The sequence below is a fragment of the Pristis pectinata genome, chromosome 30, assembly GCF_009764475.1.
Source record: "Pristis pectinata isolate sPriPec2 chromosome 30, sPriPec2.1.pri, whole genome shotgun sequence".
NCBI lineage: Eukaryota > Metazoa > Chordata > Chondrichthyes > Rhinopristiformes > Pristidae > Pristis > Pristis pectinata.
Genome location: NC_067434.1, coordinates 24762294 through 24779891, shown reverse-complemented (window position 1 = coordinate 24779891; position 17598 = coordinate 24762294). Strand labels below are relative to the sequence as shown.

Sequence of the window (17598 nt, the reverse complement as noted above, 5' to 3'; positions counted from 1 at the left end):
GATTCTAGCATGCTGAATTTCCCTGCCTCTGACTGTTGTGCTTTCATCTCTTATCCCTGAACTCTCAAATTCCTTCTGTAAACCTTGGCTCTTCCTTCTTGTCTAAAATGGTTTCTAAAACTTTCCTCTTTGACAGCATTATGTCTCCTATCCTAATATCGCTACCTGTTTTAGTGTCTGAACATGCTCAAGGAACACCTCACAATATTTTATTACCTTAAAAGCATAATAAAATGCAAGTTATATGCACTGTAATATCGTGAATGAAACACAACATTGTTTGTTAATACATGAAAAGATACAAAAAGGGAAATGATTTGATTAAAGCATTCCAACTGCCCCTGCCAATTATCGTCTAAAAAGAGGATAGTCATAAAATAGAAGATAACGGTATGGAGCTGTTTGCTTACCACTCCCAATTCCACCGACAATTGGAGAATCTGCATTAGACCCCAACACTGTGGCCAATGTGGGCAAGAAATAGCACCTGTTGAAAGATTCAAAGAGTTACATTTGCTTTCAAGAACTGATAATGTTTAAGGTCCTCCTCCCTTTTGATTTACTTTCATCTTACGTTCCTTTCTCTTTCATTCTCCCTGCACTCCACTGCACCCCTCCCCTCTAATTCTCAAGGGTCAATATCACCAGTGATAGACTCCTCAGGACAAACATCCCTGCAATATCCCAGCTTTCCTGTCACCATCTAGCAGGTCCTGCACTCTAAACAAACATCTCATGGGCACAAAACTGCCATCCTCTCAGTGCCTCTCTCTCTCAATGTTCCTTGAACAGCTTCTTTGACCAGATTTTATCAAGTCACCACCCACAGACAGAAACTGAAAAAGGCCCTCAAAATAACTAATTTTCTGTCATGAATTTTTGAGAAAACTGTGCATACACCTTGTGTATTCTACTGGCAGGATGCACTGTAGAGATGTAATATGCTCCTTTAGCATTGCTTCTCAGACCTGTGACGTCCCTCAACAGGGAGAAGGGCAGCAGGTTTACAGCACTGTCGACTGCAGGTTCCCCTGCAAATCCTGCACCACGTTGAGTTAGCAATAGATCGCCGCTTCTTCATTGTTGAGTTGAAACCCTGGAACTTCCGAAACAACACTTGCCAGAGCAACTGCAATGGTTCAGTAAAACAATCCAGCATCATTTCAGGACAAGTGGGTTGGGTGGTATATGCCATCACTGCCCACAGTCTGGAACATTTAAAAGTGCTGAGTCGGATGGCCTCATTCTCACAGATGCACAAGCATTTTAGTTTGAGGTACATATGGTATTTTGTATTGAACAGCCTTCCCCAAACTGACTCTGCACTGAATGAAAACTGGCAGTCGACCTTCAAATAATAACAGTTAAAGCAAGCAAACAGTGAGGCACCATCAGCTCTAATTCTCCTTCCTTGTGGATCCACCATCTGTTGACGCTCCACCCATCTGAACTTAATAACCATAATTACATGACTGGGATTGCTAGACCTTGAATAGAAGCCAGGTTAGGAATGCTGTTGTAGGTCTACTTGTCATTTTACAACTAGCTGACTGATGAAAAGCATCCATCCCAGTGCTGTGCCCAGGAAACAGTCCGGTGAGTCTGTGCTGCGCTAGTTCTGTCACGAGTATATCCTTTATTAGGTAAGGACATCAAAATTGTATGCAATACTCCAGGTTTTGTATTACCGAGGACCTGTATAATTGTAGTCAGACATCTCTACTCTTGTACTCAAATGCTCTCCTTATAAAGGCCAACAAACAATTTGCCTTCTAAATTCCCTGCTTTCAGTGACTTCTTTGCAAGATCACCCAGATTCCTTTAAACATCAACATTTTACCAACCTCTCACCATTGAAAAGAAATATTCAATATTTCTATTTTTCTCTACCAAAGTGGATTTCACATTTTCCCACATTATATTTCATCTGCCATGTTCCCACCCATTCACTGGGTCAGTCCACACCTCCTTGAAGTGTCTTTGTAATCTCGTCAGTACTGACATTCCCACTGAGTTTCACATCATCAGCAAACTCACATCTTACAGGTGACCCTCTGCCAGATCATTGACACATATTGTGAATAGCCAGGGCCAATACTCCGATCCCTGCAGTTCCCCACTACCAAAATAGAAAGGACTTGCTTATTCATACTGGAGCCACAAGAGGTCACAGGTGCTAGAAATCTGGAGCAACACACACAAAGTGCTGGAGGAACTCAGCAGGTCAGGCAGTATCTATGGAGGGAAATAAACAGTCGACGTTTCGGGTCGAGACCCTTCATCAGGACCGGAAAGGAAGAGGGCAGAAGCCGGAATAAGAAGGTCGTGGCAGGGGGAGGAGCACAGCCTGTTTCCCTCCATAGATGCTGCCTGACCTGCTGAGTTCCTCCAGCATTGTGTGTGTGTTGTATGGAGGGAAATGGACCGGTGATGTTTCGAGTCGAGACCCTGCCTGACCCGCTGAGTTCCTCCATCTCTTTTGTGTGTTGCTTATTCATATTTTTTGTTTCCTTTCTATATTCACCCACAATTCCTCACCACATAGAAAGAGGCCATTTCAGCCCATCAAGCCAATGCTAGCTCACAATGCAATCTCATTCCTTCACAACTTTTCCCTACAACTCTACTCTCCCCACATTAATTATCAGTTCATGATAGTATTTTAATTTTGCTTGCTAATCTCATACTGTAGGATCATGTCAAAGGCCCATTGAAAATCCAAATACACCGCACCTCACCCCCCCTCATCTATTCTTCTAGATACATCCTCAAAGAACTCCAATAGATTACTCAAACATGATTTTTCTTTCATAAACCCATGTTGACTCTGCTTAACCAGATTATTTCCCAAGTATCTTGGATGTTGGTAGCTCCCTTGTTTCTTCCTCCTTTCTTAAACCGTGGGGTCACATTTGCTCCCCTCCAACCTGCAGGAACCATTCCAAGAAGTATAGAATTTTGGAAGATGATAACTGACACATTCATTATCTTTGTAGCCACTTCTTTCAAAACTTTGGGATATAGATCTTCAGGTCATTAGCATTTATCAGTTTCCAAGCTCATTCACATCCTTGGCAGTATTTACTTACTAATGCTAACTTCTTTCATTTTCATGTTTGCACTAGACCCTTAGCTCTCCAGTGCATCAACACAATTGAGGACAATTTCCATTATCCATAACTATTAGTCTATCAAATCAATCACTCCCTGGGTTTTATATCGATTTCTCATACCCATAGCCAACGACGGACATGTCAAACTCTGTAAAGGAGGGTGCAGCAGTTGATTTTATTGGATGGAAATGTCGGGAAGACATCATGGAAACCAAGCTCATGACTCGATGCCGTGGTATTGTCATTTGCTTTGGCAAGTGGAATAAACTGAAAGCCAGAAGTGGTCTGTTCTTTGCCACAAGCGAGCCTCTTCGAGAGTGGCTTGTCTTCCTGCCTCTCTCTGAAATAGGGAAAGACGAAAGAGCTCAGGAATTAAACAACACCTTTTGTTGCACTCACTGATGTTAACTGCTTTTAATACATTATAAAAAACAACAAACAGAATATTGGAAGGACTCAGTGAGTCGAGCAGCATCTGTGGAGTCAAAAGGTGTAAGTCAACATTTCGGGTCGGGACCGTGCATCAGGTCCTCAAGTTCTTCCAGTGTTCAGTTTGCTGTTGCAGATTCCAGAATCTGCAGTCACTTTTGTCTTCAGCCTATCTGCATGAATTAATAACCATAGATGACCCCAACGTTACGGAAGGGGGTTGTGATCCTTGAAAACGGTCCATATCGTGATTTTCCATAACGCGAAGCCGCATCATCTGTGAATATGTCAAGAAATGCGAGTTGAAAAAAAATTGCTTACTTATTTATTTTTTCCACATTAAGAGAAAATTTTATTCTGTATCTCAAATTTTTGTGCAGTGAGTTGTGAATTCTGTAAGGACAAATTTCTGTAACCCAAACGGCCGTAACGTGGGGGTTGCCTGTATGAAACACGTGACTCCTGGCAAACATCCGGCACATGAAGGATAAGCCATTGTGAATCCTTTAATTCAATAGGATTCATTTTTATCCCACATTCATTTGCATGATTGAAAAATCTGTAATTTGCTTTTCAAATTTATGTTAAAGATGAATAAGTTTCATAACATTTGAGAAAAAGTAAACGGAAGTATTTTGGAAAACATGTAAGAAAATTGCTGCCAGTTTTAAGCTGGTAAAGAAAACTTTAAGTTCTTGGGTAAGTAATAAAATCCACTGAAAAACTAAATCATACAACTCCTGGTTTGCAAACACATTCTTAACCTACCTTATCTGAATCTTCAGCAGGGTTTTAACTTCTGCTCTTTATTTACAAAGTGCCATTGTCAGCTGATTTAGCTCAATGAGATAGAACAATTAAACCAGTAACAAAGCTGATTCACAAAACACTTTACATAGTGGAATGAGTCTATTGGCCAAGATATACATTAGCATAGTATTGGCTTCAGGCATGAATTCTTGATTATATAATGCAGACCATTTAATGTTTAATAATTGGTTATCCTTATTAGAGTGGATCAAGGAGGTGCTTTTCCTCACTTGTTTGGCCTGGGTCCAAAAGCAAGACACATGACATGCTTCCAGATTAACCCCTCAGTGCTCAGTCCCACCCTGAACTTCTGCGCTCAAAGTCACTCAGGTGTGTATTTCAGCAGAAGAGGTTCAAATCTCCAGAATTTGTGTCTGACACTGCTCAGCTTGATTAAAGAGAAGGCCAGGGTAGTAGATTAGCAGTAAGTGAAAACAATAGAAAATATATTTGTAATCTCTAGTCATCCTTAGCACAATAACAACTTCAAAGGTTGGGCAATCCAAATTGGAACGACCCACAAAATGACAAACAGCATTTTGTGGCACTGATCATAATCCAGTTGGATTTAGCATAGAAATGGAAAAGGACAAAGGTTAAATTGAAGTTTCTAAACTGAGGCAAGGGTTGTTTTACTTGACCGAGGAGTGATTCAGTGAAAGTGACTGGAAAACAGCAACTTGAAAGACAATCCACCTCGAAGCCATTGGAGGTACTCAAGGAGGAGATTCAAAGGGTTTCAGGGTAAATGTATTCAAGTTTATTGTCATAGGCAAACATACACAGGGTATAAATGCCAATGAAAATAAGTTTTTTGCAGAAGCAGCACAGTACATTACCAACATGACAAACATAAAGTTAACAAAAAATTAACATAAATTATACATGTTACATGTGCACAAAACTAAACAACAAAATAAACATAATGAAACTAGTACAAGTTGAGAGAGAGAAAAATATATATAGTCTGAGTAAGTGTTGGGGTTTTTCAGGTCAGTACAAGAACCTGACAGCAGTGGGGAAGAAGCTGTTGTTGAATCTTGAGGCGTGGGTCTTCAGGCTCCTGTACCTCCTGCCTGATGGCAGCATCAGGGAGAGGGCATGGCCAGATGGTGGGGGTCCTTGATGAGCACACAAAGAAACAGGGTGGGGCTGCCAAATCCAGAGTCCCCTGGATTTGTACTGCAATTTTGGCCCCCTAATTTAAGAAAGGATATGCCAGCATTGGAGGCAGTCTAAAAGAGATTCACCGAGTTAATTCCTGGGATGAGACAGTTGTCCTATCACAAGCAGCTAAAGAAATTAGATCTATATTCTTTGAAGTCTACAAGAATGAGTGGTAATCTTATTGAGATCCCGAGTGGGAATGACAAGGTAACTGTTGAGGCGTTTTCACTAATGGGAGAATCTTGAACGAGGGAACACATTTACAAGACAAGGGGCCTCTCATTTAAAACTGACCTGCATATTCCTTCCTCTCACAGAGGGTAGTGAACCTCTGTAATTCTCTTCCCCTGAGAGTTATGGAGGCTGGATCATTGACAACCTACCCTTCTTACCAAGCCCAGCCTTACCGTTGGAGTCAATCTGATGCCAGGACAAAGTGGTTTGATGTTTACGAGATAAAGCACACATCTGGGTCTTTCCAACTGCACAATTCAGTGGATCACCAAGGCGCAAGAAGTCTCTACGAGTAGTAAATCAGAAGGCAGTAGAATTAGTGAATGGCATATCGTTAAAGGAAACCATTCAAACTATTAGGTGTTGGAGCTTTTTGTTGAACTCTCCTGCTCCTCTGTTTTTATCCCATCACCCTATCATTTCCTTTCAAGTATTATTCCAAATTATTTACCCAATAGAGTAAAGCAAACAACTTGCCCCACCAGCTAAAATTTAGATAATTGAATGCAAGTCTTATGGAGAAAATTCTTGCCAATTTCACAGACTTTAACAATTTTCTTATAGTGTGAAGCCAAGGCTTGGGTTTTTGCTCTGATGCTTCAGGTGGACCTTGTAGATCTTGCTGCAATAGACAAATAAGCAGAAAGTTCTCACAGGGCTTTGCAAAACCTTCCTCCTATTGGTCATTCATCCTTATGCTCTCACAGAAAATTACCACCCTATTATCTAGGATGTGTTTTTTTGTTCTACGAAGACATCTGGTGCATTATGAGACACTTTGAAAAATGCGATTAGGTGCCATGTAAATGAAAACCTTTCTCTGATGCAGTGATCCGAAACAGGAACCAACCCTATTGTTATCAAAAGGCATCATTGTCAATATTTCCTTTTATATGTGGGGTCTTGTCTTTGTTACGTATATGCTGCAATCTTGTAACAGTACTGTTAGGTTTCCCTAGGTCTAAATCTAGAAACTTCCTCCTCAACAAAATTGCAGGAGCACCTTCACCAGAAGGAATACATGATTCAAGAAGATGACTCCCCATGACCTTCATAAGGACAATTAGGGATGGGCAATAAATGCTGGCCTTGCCAGCAATGCCCAGATCAGAAAAATAAATAAACTAAAATAGTTCCTCCAGATAAAAATCAGTTTTGTACCATAGAACAGACCAGCTTTTATTCTCACAAAACTTGAGTATAAAAAGCCACTTCAATCAAAGAAAATGTAGCAGGGAAGGTATAAGAGCTTATTGGAGGCTGTTTGATTTTTAATCAATATTCTCTTGTTGTTGTCTCCTTTTCTAGGAGAAATATTAACAAGATACATTAGCCAGTTTTTAAGAAAATATGTTTCAGTAACATATTTTCTGTTTCACTGCACATAACGGAAACAAATATTTTGCAACCTTGGAACATCTCAAAGCAGTTGACAGGCAAACTGTAGTTTTGAAACATTACAAAGTAGGAAGCACAGCAGCCAATTTGCAAAGTGCAAGCTCCAACAAACATCAAAGTGATGGTAATCAATCCGTCCTGGAGGCATAAGTTTATTGTCCAAGATACTTGGGCATCAAGGACTCCACAGAAGCACTCCAGATACTTAATTTGTTGTCTTCCTGCCCTGACTGAGGAACATATCAGGCGAGTGATGGGGACCAATTTCTATACAACTGTGACTAAGACTGGAGCTGGATTGGAAATGACTTTGACATTGGAGGAAGCCAGTTCTGCATCAAAACAGAGAGATCCATCTTGCATTCAGTTATAAAATATATGTGATGTTAATATTTACAACAGCTTTCAACAAAATAAATTATTTCATCCTCGAAAATTACTTACGAAGCATGAATTTTAGAAGTCCACTAGTTCAACATATTCAACACAACTTGCATTTATGTAGCACCTTTAACATAATAAACTGTTCCAAGGCACTTCTCAAGAGATTTGGCAAAGAATATTCGGTACCACGGTGACATTAGACAGAAAATCAAAACATTGGGCCAACAGAAGGGTTCTAAGGAACATTTAAGAGTAGAGGCATAGTGAGGTAAAAGGATTTGGAGAGAAAATTCCAGAGTTTATACAATACAATATTGAAATGATTTTACTAACTGTATCAAAAACATTCCACAGTGTGCAGGCATACTAGTGTGCACATATATGCATGGGTGCTTGTGAGTGTGTCTGAGTGTGACTACATACATAGAACAAAGGGGCAGACATTACCTCAAGACTGGTGGATCGATTGCCTGGCATGCCAGCTTCTCAAAGATCCTGATGAGGGGAAAGTGTAGTGGGTTGGAATTATCAGCCAATACCTCCTTGAAGCAGTTCACCAAGACCTTCAAAAGGCTAGATCCACACATGGTCTGGCGGCTCCTTTCTGATTTGACAAGCGATAGAACGTAATCAGCTATTGCATATTGCAGCTCCAGGGACAGCTGAAGAGAAAAGAGATCAAAGTCAAAGTCCAGTTTGTTGTCAGATGCACAAGTACATGTGCACGGGTGCAACGAAAAACTTACTTGCAGCAGCATCACAGGCTCATAGCATCAGAAAAGCATAAGTTAAACACAATTTTTAGAAGAAAAAACACAATTAGAACAAAAAAAACAAAGTCCATTTTAATGCAAAGTGATCAAAGTGATCATAGTGTTGCTAAACTGTAGTGACTAAGGCTGTGCCGGTTGGTTCAAGAACCGAATGGTCGAAGGGAAGCAGCTATTCTTGAACCTGGTGGTGTGGGATTTTAGATAAAGTTGTTTTTGCTTATATTGTGACAAGAGACAATCCAGAACATTTGAACATTCTACATCTTATTGTGACTCTACAATAACATTTCTTGGTGTGGCTGCTTAAATAGTACTAAATAATGTACTCATTGCACAATTGCATGAGTTACCTATTTCTGTGAATGAATTGCTGAGACTGTAAAACAAAGAAGCTCTGTACAACCACATTTAGACACATCTGCAAGTGAAAAAACCATTTGAGAGGGCTCACTTCTAACACTACAAATGATGAAAACTCCATTTGTGCTCAAGTGACCTGGATCATTTAGATTAGATGAAGCAGCAAGTTACAAATGCAATAAAACTTCAATAATCTGGCACACTTGGACTTTGTTAGTTCGAGACTAGAAGATTTTCCCAAACATCGGATATTGTTTCTACTAATACCCGAGTAGGTAGGGAGCATGGGAACCAGAGTAACAGGAAAAGGGGAAGGGAGCACGACAAGCATCATCTGGTGAGGCAGGTGCCAAACCATTGGGATTTCCAAATCATTGGATAGTGGATAATCAGAGCTTTCCTGTACACTTGGCCTGCTTGAGATGTAGTATGCTGTTTTAAAACATGGATTAACACAGTTGAATTTATACAAAACCCAAAATAAATCCCAAATGGTATAAGAGGCAATTACTGATTACAGGCAATTGAACTTTACTCCTGCTGGTTTCACTGGAAGTCAAATTAATTGTAGCAACCTTCCAACCTCACCAACCCAAGTTTAGAGTTACTATACACAGATGTAGTAGCACTAGAGATGGTGTAGAGGAGATTTACAAGGATGTTGCCAAGGTTGGAGAGTTATAGTTTGAGAAGAGACTGGGGAACTTTGGGTGATTTTATTTGGAACAAAGGAGATTAAGAATTTTTCTATAGATTTTCACTTTTCAGGATCTAGACATCAGTGGCAAGGCCAGCAATTAATGCTCAGACCTAATTATCCTAGAGAAAGTGGTGGTGAGCTGCCTTCTTGAACCGCTGCAGTGCATCTAGTAAGGTGCTCCCACATTACTGCCCCAGCAGGGAGTTCCAAGATTTAGATCCAGTAATGGTGAAGGACAGGAAATATATTTCCAAATCAGGGAATTGTGCAACTTGGAGGGGAACCTACAAGTGTGGTGCTCCCACACTCCCGTTGGCCTTGTCCTTCTCGGTGGTGGAGCTGGCAGGCTTGTGAGGTTCTGCTGGAGTAACCTGGGTGCGTAAGTGCAGTGGAGGGAATGGTGCTGGATGGGTTTCAATCAATGGGGTGGCTTTGTCGTGGGTGGTGTCAAGCTCCTTGGGTATTGCTGGATCTGCAGTCATCCAGGCAGGTGGAGAACATTCCATCACACTCCTGGCATGTTTCATACATGATAGAAAGTTATTGTCATGTCAAGGGGAGAATTACTCACCACAGGACGCCCAGCCTCTGACCTGCTCTTGTACCCATAATACTTAAGTGGCTGGTCTACTTGAGTTTCTGGTTTATAGTGTCCCCAAGGATGTTGATGCCAGAGGACTCAGTGACGGTAATGCCGTTGGCTGTCAAGGGTTCATTTAATTGAGTTGTATAAAGTGATGTGAGGCCTAGAGTATAAACAGGAAGGGCTTATCAACTGCTTTGTAAAGGGAAAGAACTGGGGGCACAGAATTAAGTTAATTGGTAAACAGATCAGCGGAGAGTTGAGGACATTTGATTGACCTAATGGGTAGTGGGGCCCCGGAAGTGTGATGGGGTACCCTCCTCACGTTTAACAGATACTTTGGATGAGTGATGGACTGCGAGTGAGGATACAGGAATAAGTAGCTATTTTTGGGCTTTATGTGCTTGAAGTCTTCATGATTGTAGCTGCACATCTCAAATTGCATCATGTCTACGTAGGACTTCAACTTCTACTCTCCTACTGCCTTGTTGGTGCACCTTATTAACATTTGTTCAGCCAATGAGAAAATACCAGTTGTGTATACCAAATATTATTTTGTCCGGTGATATTTATTTACAAGAAAAGCATGGCTCCCCTTGCAGGGACTTGTGCTCAGTGTTTACATTTGCCACAAGTGGCCATTGTTTTACAGCACTTGGCACACATCAAGTATGTTGCCAATTGTTGAGGAGGTGTCAGCCACAATCTGTCCCAGTTTAGCAAAGCAAAAATATTTCCATGATGTGCAACAGGGCACAGGTCTTCTCAGATGGCACTGCCAAAAACTGGTACAAGGTTCAGAAGGGATGTTGTGCCAAACTCTGCCAATCAGTTCAAAGTTACACACAGTTACCCAATAAAACTTCCACAACCAAAGGTTGGAACATTAGGTAATGATCCAGGTGGGTGATGGGCACTACGAGGCCAAAACCCAAAGGGTGGACCATCCTACACTATTGTGACACTTCTGCATCACTGTAGTCTGTCCCATGCCCTATGATAGCTTTACTCTTAAGTTTCAGTGCTGAAAGTCTCAAATGATCCCATTACACAATAATTAGCAAAGATGTGATTCCAGATTTCAACTCCACTTTCTGATGTTACTTTTGAAAGGTCTGGCTTCAATGGCTCACAGAGGAAAGAGCCCTTTCTTTTGCCACACTTTCTAATCCCTGTAGTATTTCACACACCACAGTTAGATCAGATCAGCTCTCACCCTCTAGTGAATATAACACAAAACAAAATCATGCAAGCTGTTCAAGTCATTTAACTTTTAAGCCCTGGCAAGGTTTTGATAAATCTGCCTCATACCCTCCTAAAGTCAAGGCATCCTTGCTGACCTGTGATGCCTGTTAGTAAACAAGACTGTTTAGACATAGAGATTTAATACAGCCATCTCATAAAAGTTGGGATCAAGTTATACAGCAAAAAGACAAAAGGTAAATTGTTCTGGAAATATGAGGTAAACATATTTCAGTCTGCATTATAATTATACAATAATAATAAAATTGTAGATACCTGTGGAATTTCTTTGCAGTTAATATTCGGTAATAGGTGCATCATGACACAAATAGCACCTGGGTGGACAATCATAGGGTCTGCAGGGAACCTTCATGAAGATAAGCACAAAGGTGTGAATAAAAGGTTTCAACAGAGCAGCAACCCCTAGCATCAGATGAAGGAGAAACCAGAAATTTAAGAGTAGGAATGTCGATCTGCACTCCCACCACTTGAGGCTTCTCATTGCATCCTTTCAAATATATTACACTTACTCTCAACTCCACAACCAAGCACAGAGCAACTCTGATTTACATTCTTTTCAGAACTGTAATCAAGCCACTTTGGTTCACAATTCAAATTGAATGGCAGACTACTGATTATCACATAACTATCCAAACCATTACATTTGCATCTTTCAAAGGAATAAATACAATATTTGAATTGTCAAAGTTCTTCTCTTCCAAAAAAACTCAAGTCTTGGTTTCCAAAGAAACCCACGTTATTCAAACCCAGTCAACAACATTTAGCACTCTCACAGAGTGGAGCAGTCAGAAGTATCTAAAGAAGAGTCATAGAGGTGTACAGCACGGAAAAAGGCCATTTGGCCCATACTTCTCCGTGCCGACCAAGATGTATATTCAAGCTAATCCCATTGGTCCATTATCCCTCTAAATTCTCGTCATCCATATACCTGTACACATACTTATTAAATGTATATAATGTACCTGCCTCAAACACTTCCTCTGGCAGCTGTTCCTTTATATCTATCACCCACTGTGTAAAAATGTTGCCCCTCAGGTTCTTATTAAACCTTTCACCTCTAACTTTAAAACTATGCCCTCTAGTTTTCGATTCCCCAACCCTGGAAAAAAAGACTGCTCACCCTTTCTATACCCCTCATGATTTTCTATACCTCTATAAGATCACCCCTCAGCCTCCTACGCTCCAAGGAGTAAAGGCCTGGCCTGTCCAACCTCTCCCCTTAACTCAGTCCCTCAGGTCCTGGCAACATCCTTGTAAATATTTTCTGCACTCTTTCCGGTTTAATTACATCCTTCCAAGGAAAATCGAGTCACTAAGGCATTGAGTGCTATGGACCAAATGCAACTAAATTGGACTAGTATAGATAGGTACAAAGGTCAGCTTGGACATGGATGCCACAGGGCCTGTTTCTGTGCTGTACAACACTGTGACTCTGCATCATGGTTTGCTGCTCAGTGCTGCATTACGGAGGTCACTCAAACTCCTTCCTCAAGGAGAAAAGGCATCCGCAAGGAATAGGCATTGTGGGCACAGCAATTTCCTACACTGAAGGCTTCCTCTAAGTGTGGCCATTCTGGGCTATACTCATAACCTTACAGAGACCTCCTTGAAAACATTCTGCCAGAACACTTGCCCTGAGCCATGGAGAGTACATGTGGACCTCATGCAGAAGAGCATGCCATCTGTGGGCACTGTTCTTCAACTTACAAAGATCCCTTTGTTCCCCAAACAGTTGAATTGAAATTGAATCAGTCTCTCTCTGTTATATTCCACTCATCCCTCGTAATGAATCCTCAGGGATAAATCTTAAGAATTTTGCACAAATATGTTCTAGAGTCTTTTTAACTTGAGAAATGGAGAAAGGTCTTTACGTGGCCTTAACACAGATACAAGTGAGTCTGTTCCATTTAATGAAGCACAGAACTTATTACCAATGAACAGAGTTATGATTAAAAGTGATTAGATTATCACTATCAAATCAGATTACTCCAGTTTGGGCTAATTCAAAAAGCTTTTGATGAAGAAAGATACATAAATCACAGAATCAGAAAATGTTTCTTGTACAGAATAGTTTTAAGTGCACCAGTCAAAATCTTCCTCACTGTACTGTGCAGAAGCAAAGAACAGTAAGAAAGAAAACGGAATGAAGACATTACGCATCCAGAATTTAGATAAAATCTTCTACTAGATCCATTATCACACAATGTGCAGTTCAGCAACCTCAACAATTTGAATATCTGTTATCAAACTTATGCAACATTACTATAAAGGAAGTAAATCAGGAAGTGACTGTGCAGCAGCGAAGATTTAATATTAGGTTTATGTTCCTACATCATTCTGCACTGAACACTGAACATTGATGAATGTGTAGTGACCTACCTATCTTCTGGATCACCAGCAGCCAGCTGTTCTGTAGTCTTTTCACTGGTATTGGATGCACTGTGGTGTCTCCTCATTAGTTGTTGAACATCACTTTGGTTGTTCGATTCACTAGGATTTGGAGGATGAAATCTCCTGGATAGCCAATGGGGAGAAGACAAACTGTCTTTCGCCATTTGATCCAGAAATCCAAATATTTTCACACAACTCCTCAACGATTGTGGAATATCCACTGTGGAACAGTCGGCCAAGTCTAGGAACTCCTTGAACTTTCTGCAGGCGCTAACATCCAATGGATAACATAACCTTTCACCTTCATTGTTAAAGCAACCAAAAAGCCTGAGGTCATCTGTCATTTTGTCAAAGTGGCCCTGTGTTCTGAAGAAGTAACTGTTGACAGGGTCAGAGTGCATGGCAACAGTTAGAGTGCAGAGAGTCATTTCAATAAGACACCATATGTCATTCTGATCCACTGAGATCCACTGGGCTGAAGGCGGGTCACATAATGCTCCTTCCATGTCTGCCAACACCGACTGCAATGCATTAAATCCTCCAGCAGTCCTGAATGCAGAGCAAGCCTTTGGCGTTCCTAGAATATTTAATAGGGACTGCAGTGGAAGGAGATATACACAGGTTAAGGCACTAATTTCATTTACAAAAAAGGTTCTAATTCTTTTCAATCAGAGAACATGGTGATACTAAAACCTCACATACCTCATAGGGTAATTAAAAAGTTTTAAAAATAAAACATCTTGTTTAACAATATGTGAGGCCCTTGTGTTGAAAACAGAAAATGCAGGAAATACTTAATAAGTCAGGTGGTGTCCATGGAGAGAGTTAATAGCTTAGTTTACAAACCTCTCACCAGGACTCACAAGGCCTTTGTGAACTGATGGATGGTAAAGAATTGTGTGGAAATTTCAGTTAAACACTGATGTTCACTGACAGGTAAAACTGAGAGCAAACTGAGTATTTTCTTTTAAGGACAGGTCAATATGGGCATCCCAAAATCGCAGTCAGATGTTTGAGATTATTTTTCTGACAACACTTGCATGCTGAATTTATCACAAAGTATGAGCCCGGAGCTGTGACATTAGACTGTTACAACAGGAATCACACAAAAAACCTTGGGCAGGTTAGACCTGGCAAAGGGATTACTTCTCCATTGATTTCTGTTTGTGTATATTTAAATGTTTTTAAGAGTTCTTCAATGTTCTAAGTTTATTATCCCAAAATAGTCTAATTTTAACATTTTGATAATATTAAATAGCTTTCAAATGTTTCTGTTTATGTTAACTTATGTTTGTCATGTTTGTAATGTGCTATGCTGCTGCTCCAAAAAAAGCTCACTTTCATGGCATTTATACCCTGGGTATGTGTGCCCATGACAATAAACTTAAAATCTAATTTTCTGATTGTCAAAGTGTTTGTCATCTTATGGTAACTTTGGGAGTCAGCTAAATTGGAGTTGAGCCAGCTGCCAAAGTGCTTTTCAGTGCCTGTGAACAGGGCTCAATCTATCATCAGTCCCACTCCCCCTCCCCCTTACCCACCTCCCCTCTCCACCACCACCCCCCCCCCCCCCCCCCCCCACCCCCACCATGAACCTATCTGTAAGAAGAGCCCTTGTTGTCATGCAGGGGCTCACTAGGACACCTGGTGTTCACTCCAGATTGCACAGCCTTGATCATGAACCAGGCAAAGTAAGGTTGAACTTTCTTCAGGAGGCAAGTGGTGAGAAGTAAAACCCCAGCCTTCAAAGATAGAGTACTGGTCCTGGGCTAAGTGACCCAGGATAGTATTTGACACAGATTCCACCACAAATTCAGGGCCAAATGGGGCTCTGTGTCAATTGCTATCCCAGGACCATTTACCCCACAACTAGGACAGGATGTTTGTAGATTCAGGCTGTCCTAACTAAATCAGTGGTCAATCTAATCTAAACATCTTATGCACAAATAGAGGATGATGGTTCCCCTAAATGTTAACACAGAGAAGGAATACAGGCAGTATACCACATTGTGGACAGCTAAACTATCAAACTTTTATTGATAGGGCAGTAGCCCACGAGAAGCCGGGAATATTTCACAGGATTCTGTATAAGATGTTAGATTGCTTCATCAATATGAAACTACATGCAAGATCAAGGGATTAGCTTATAGACCGAAAATCGTATTGAAACAAGGAAATGTTGTAAGAAACTATTATAAACAATGCATTATTGTCACTCAAGTGTTTACAAGTGACACAGGTTATAAAGAGAACATAAATTTAATAAAACTAAATGGAAGTAAAGCAAGTAGCTTTGACACTTTTCAGGATGGGCCATAGATAACCTTATTGGTACAATCTTTAACATGGTTACAACTTTAATCCTTGGTGACTTAATATTCCTTAAACCTCAATCTATAAAGCACAAACTGAGTTACACATAAGCAAATTTACCTCCCATTCTGTAATTTAATACAGTGTACAATATTCAATGTGTCATCCTCATAGTGTGGAGATGTAATGACATTTATTTTGGGTTACCAGCTAAATATATATTAGCAAATCAATCTGAATTTGTGAGTAACACAATAAGGACCCTGAGGGGCACAAATAATAAATTCAGTTACTTATTATTTTGTGACTGCTTCACAATTTGTCTAAATTAGATGCACACACAAGATTTAGTTTAATATATCAGTTTAACCGTATAAAGATTCTATATGGATATAATTATAAATCAGTTTAATGATATAAGTACATCTTTTAAATATATAAAATTATTTTTGTTTATTTACTCATCCTAAAAATTCAATCCTTTCTGTAGCCTGCAAAGATGATCAACTAATGATAGCATTTCCATTATTATATTTTTTTAAAAATATCTTTACCTCTCAGTAAAAGAAAGAAAGACTGGTGCTTATATTATTACCATTTAATTCTCATTTCAGAATGTTCCAAAGCTGTTTCGGACCAATGAACTAATTTGGAAGGATTGTCACTATTATGTCTCAGAGGAGAACTTACCATTTGGGTAGAAAACAGGAACAAAGGAGACAGCAGGTAGGAGTCGGTCGTGCAGCTCCATGACCCCGCTCTGCCACTCCATAAGATTTTGGTTGATCTGATCTTGGTCTCAGCCCCTACTTTCTTGCCTGTGCTCCATAAACCTCAACTCACCCATGCCCAAAAATCAATTTATCTGTCTTGAATATAATTAATGATTCAGTGTCCACACCTCTCCAAAGTACAGAACTCCAAAGATTCACCATCCACTGAGAGAACTCACTCTTAACTGTGCATCCCTATATCCTGAGACCCACACCAGGAAAAACATCTTCGGAAGATTTACACTGCCAAACCTCCTGTGGAACTCTTCCCTGAGCCACATTGTGTACAGTTGCAGTGACATTCAGCTGAAGAGTTACCATGTGGTCAAGACGGACACCCCAACATCCATTACAGTGATACAGATCTCACATGTGGCACTGTTACATTGGCTTCTCTACAAATCCAGTTACTCTCCTCTTGGAAAACAGGGAGGTCACCCAACTTAATTATCACTATACATAAAGAAAGAGTTACTTTTGGTCACTGAAAACTCAACTTCCTTTTGGCAAACATCAATGGTTCAGTTTCCCAACAATGCCTCATTATCCATCATGTCTCACGAAGTCCACACATCGACCCATATACAGACACAAGGTCTTGGATCAGTGTGGTGAAGGAGCCATCCTGCAAGCTGCCAAGAATTTCTGACGAGGTACAGACTAGATTTTCAGTTCATTTTTAAGAAAGTGGGAGTTACTGGTAAGATCAACACATTGCCCTTCCTTAACTGTCCTTGAGAAGGAGATGGTGAGCTGCCTTCCTGAAATACTCCAGTCCTTCCTGCGAAGATACTCCCACAATGCGTCTGTGGAGGTTCCCGGAATAAGACCGAGTGATGATAAAGGACCGGTAATATATTCCCAAGTCAGGATGATGTGTGATTAGGAAAACCTAAGGCTGGTGTAT

General features: G+C 40.4%; 1 protein-coding gene across 1 annotated transcript in view; it reads right to left on the bottom strand.

The window, feature by feature from the left end:
• The window catches only part of wdfy4 (WDFY family member 4), a 238659-nt gene that overhangs the window by 166210 nt on the left and 54851 nt on the right, over positions 1-17598 (bottom strand). Inside the window, 8 exon segments of the mRNA XM_052041363.1 lie at positions 411-487; positions 3234-3341; positions 3343-3380; positions 3413-3453; positions 5927-6039; positions 7983-8197; positions 11470-11560; positions 13594-14201. Coding sequence (XP_051897323.1) covers positions 411-487; positions 3234-3341; positions 3343-3380; positions 3413-3453; positions 5927-6039; positions 7983-8197; positions 11470-11560; positions 13594-14201 — 1291 coding nt within the window.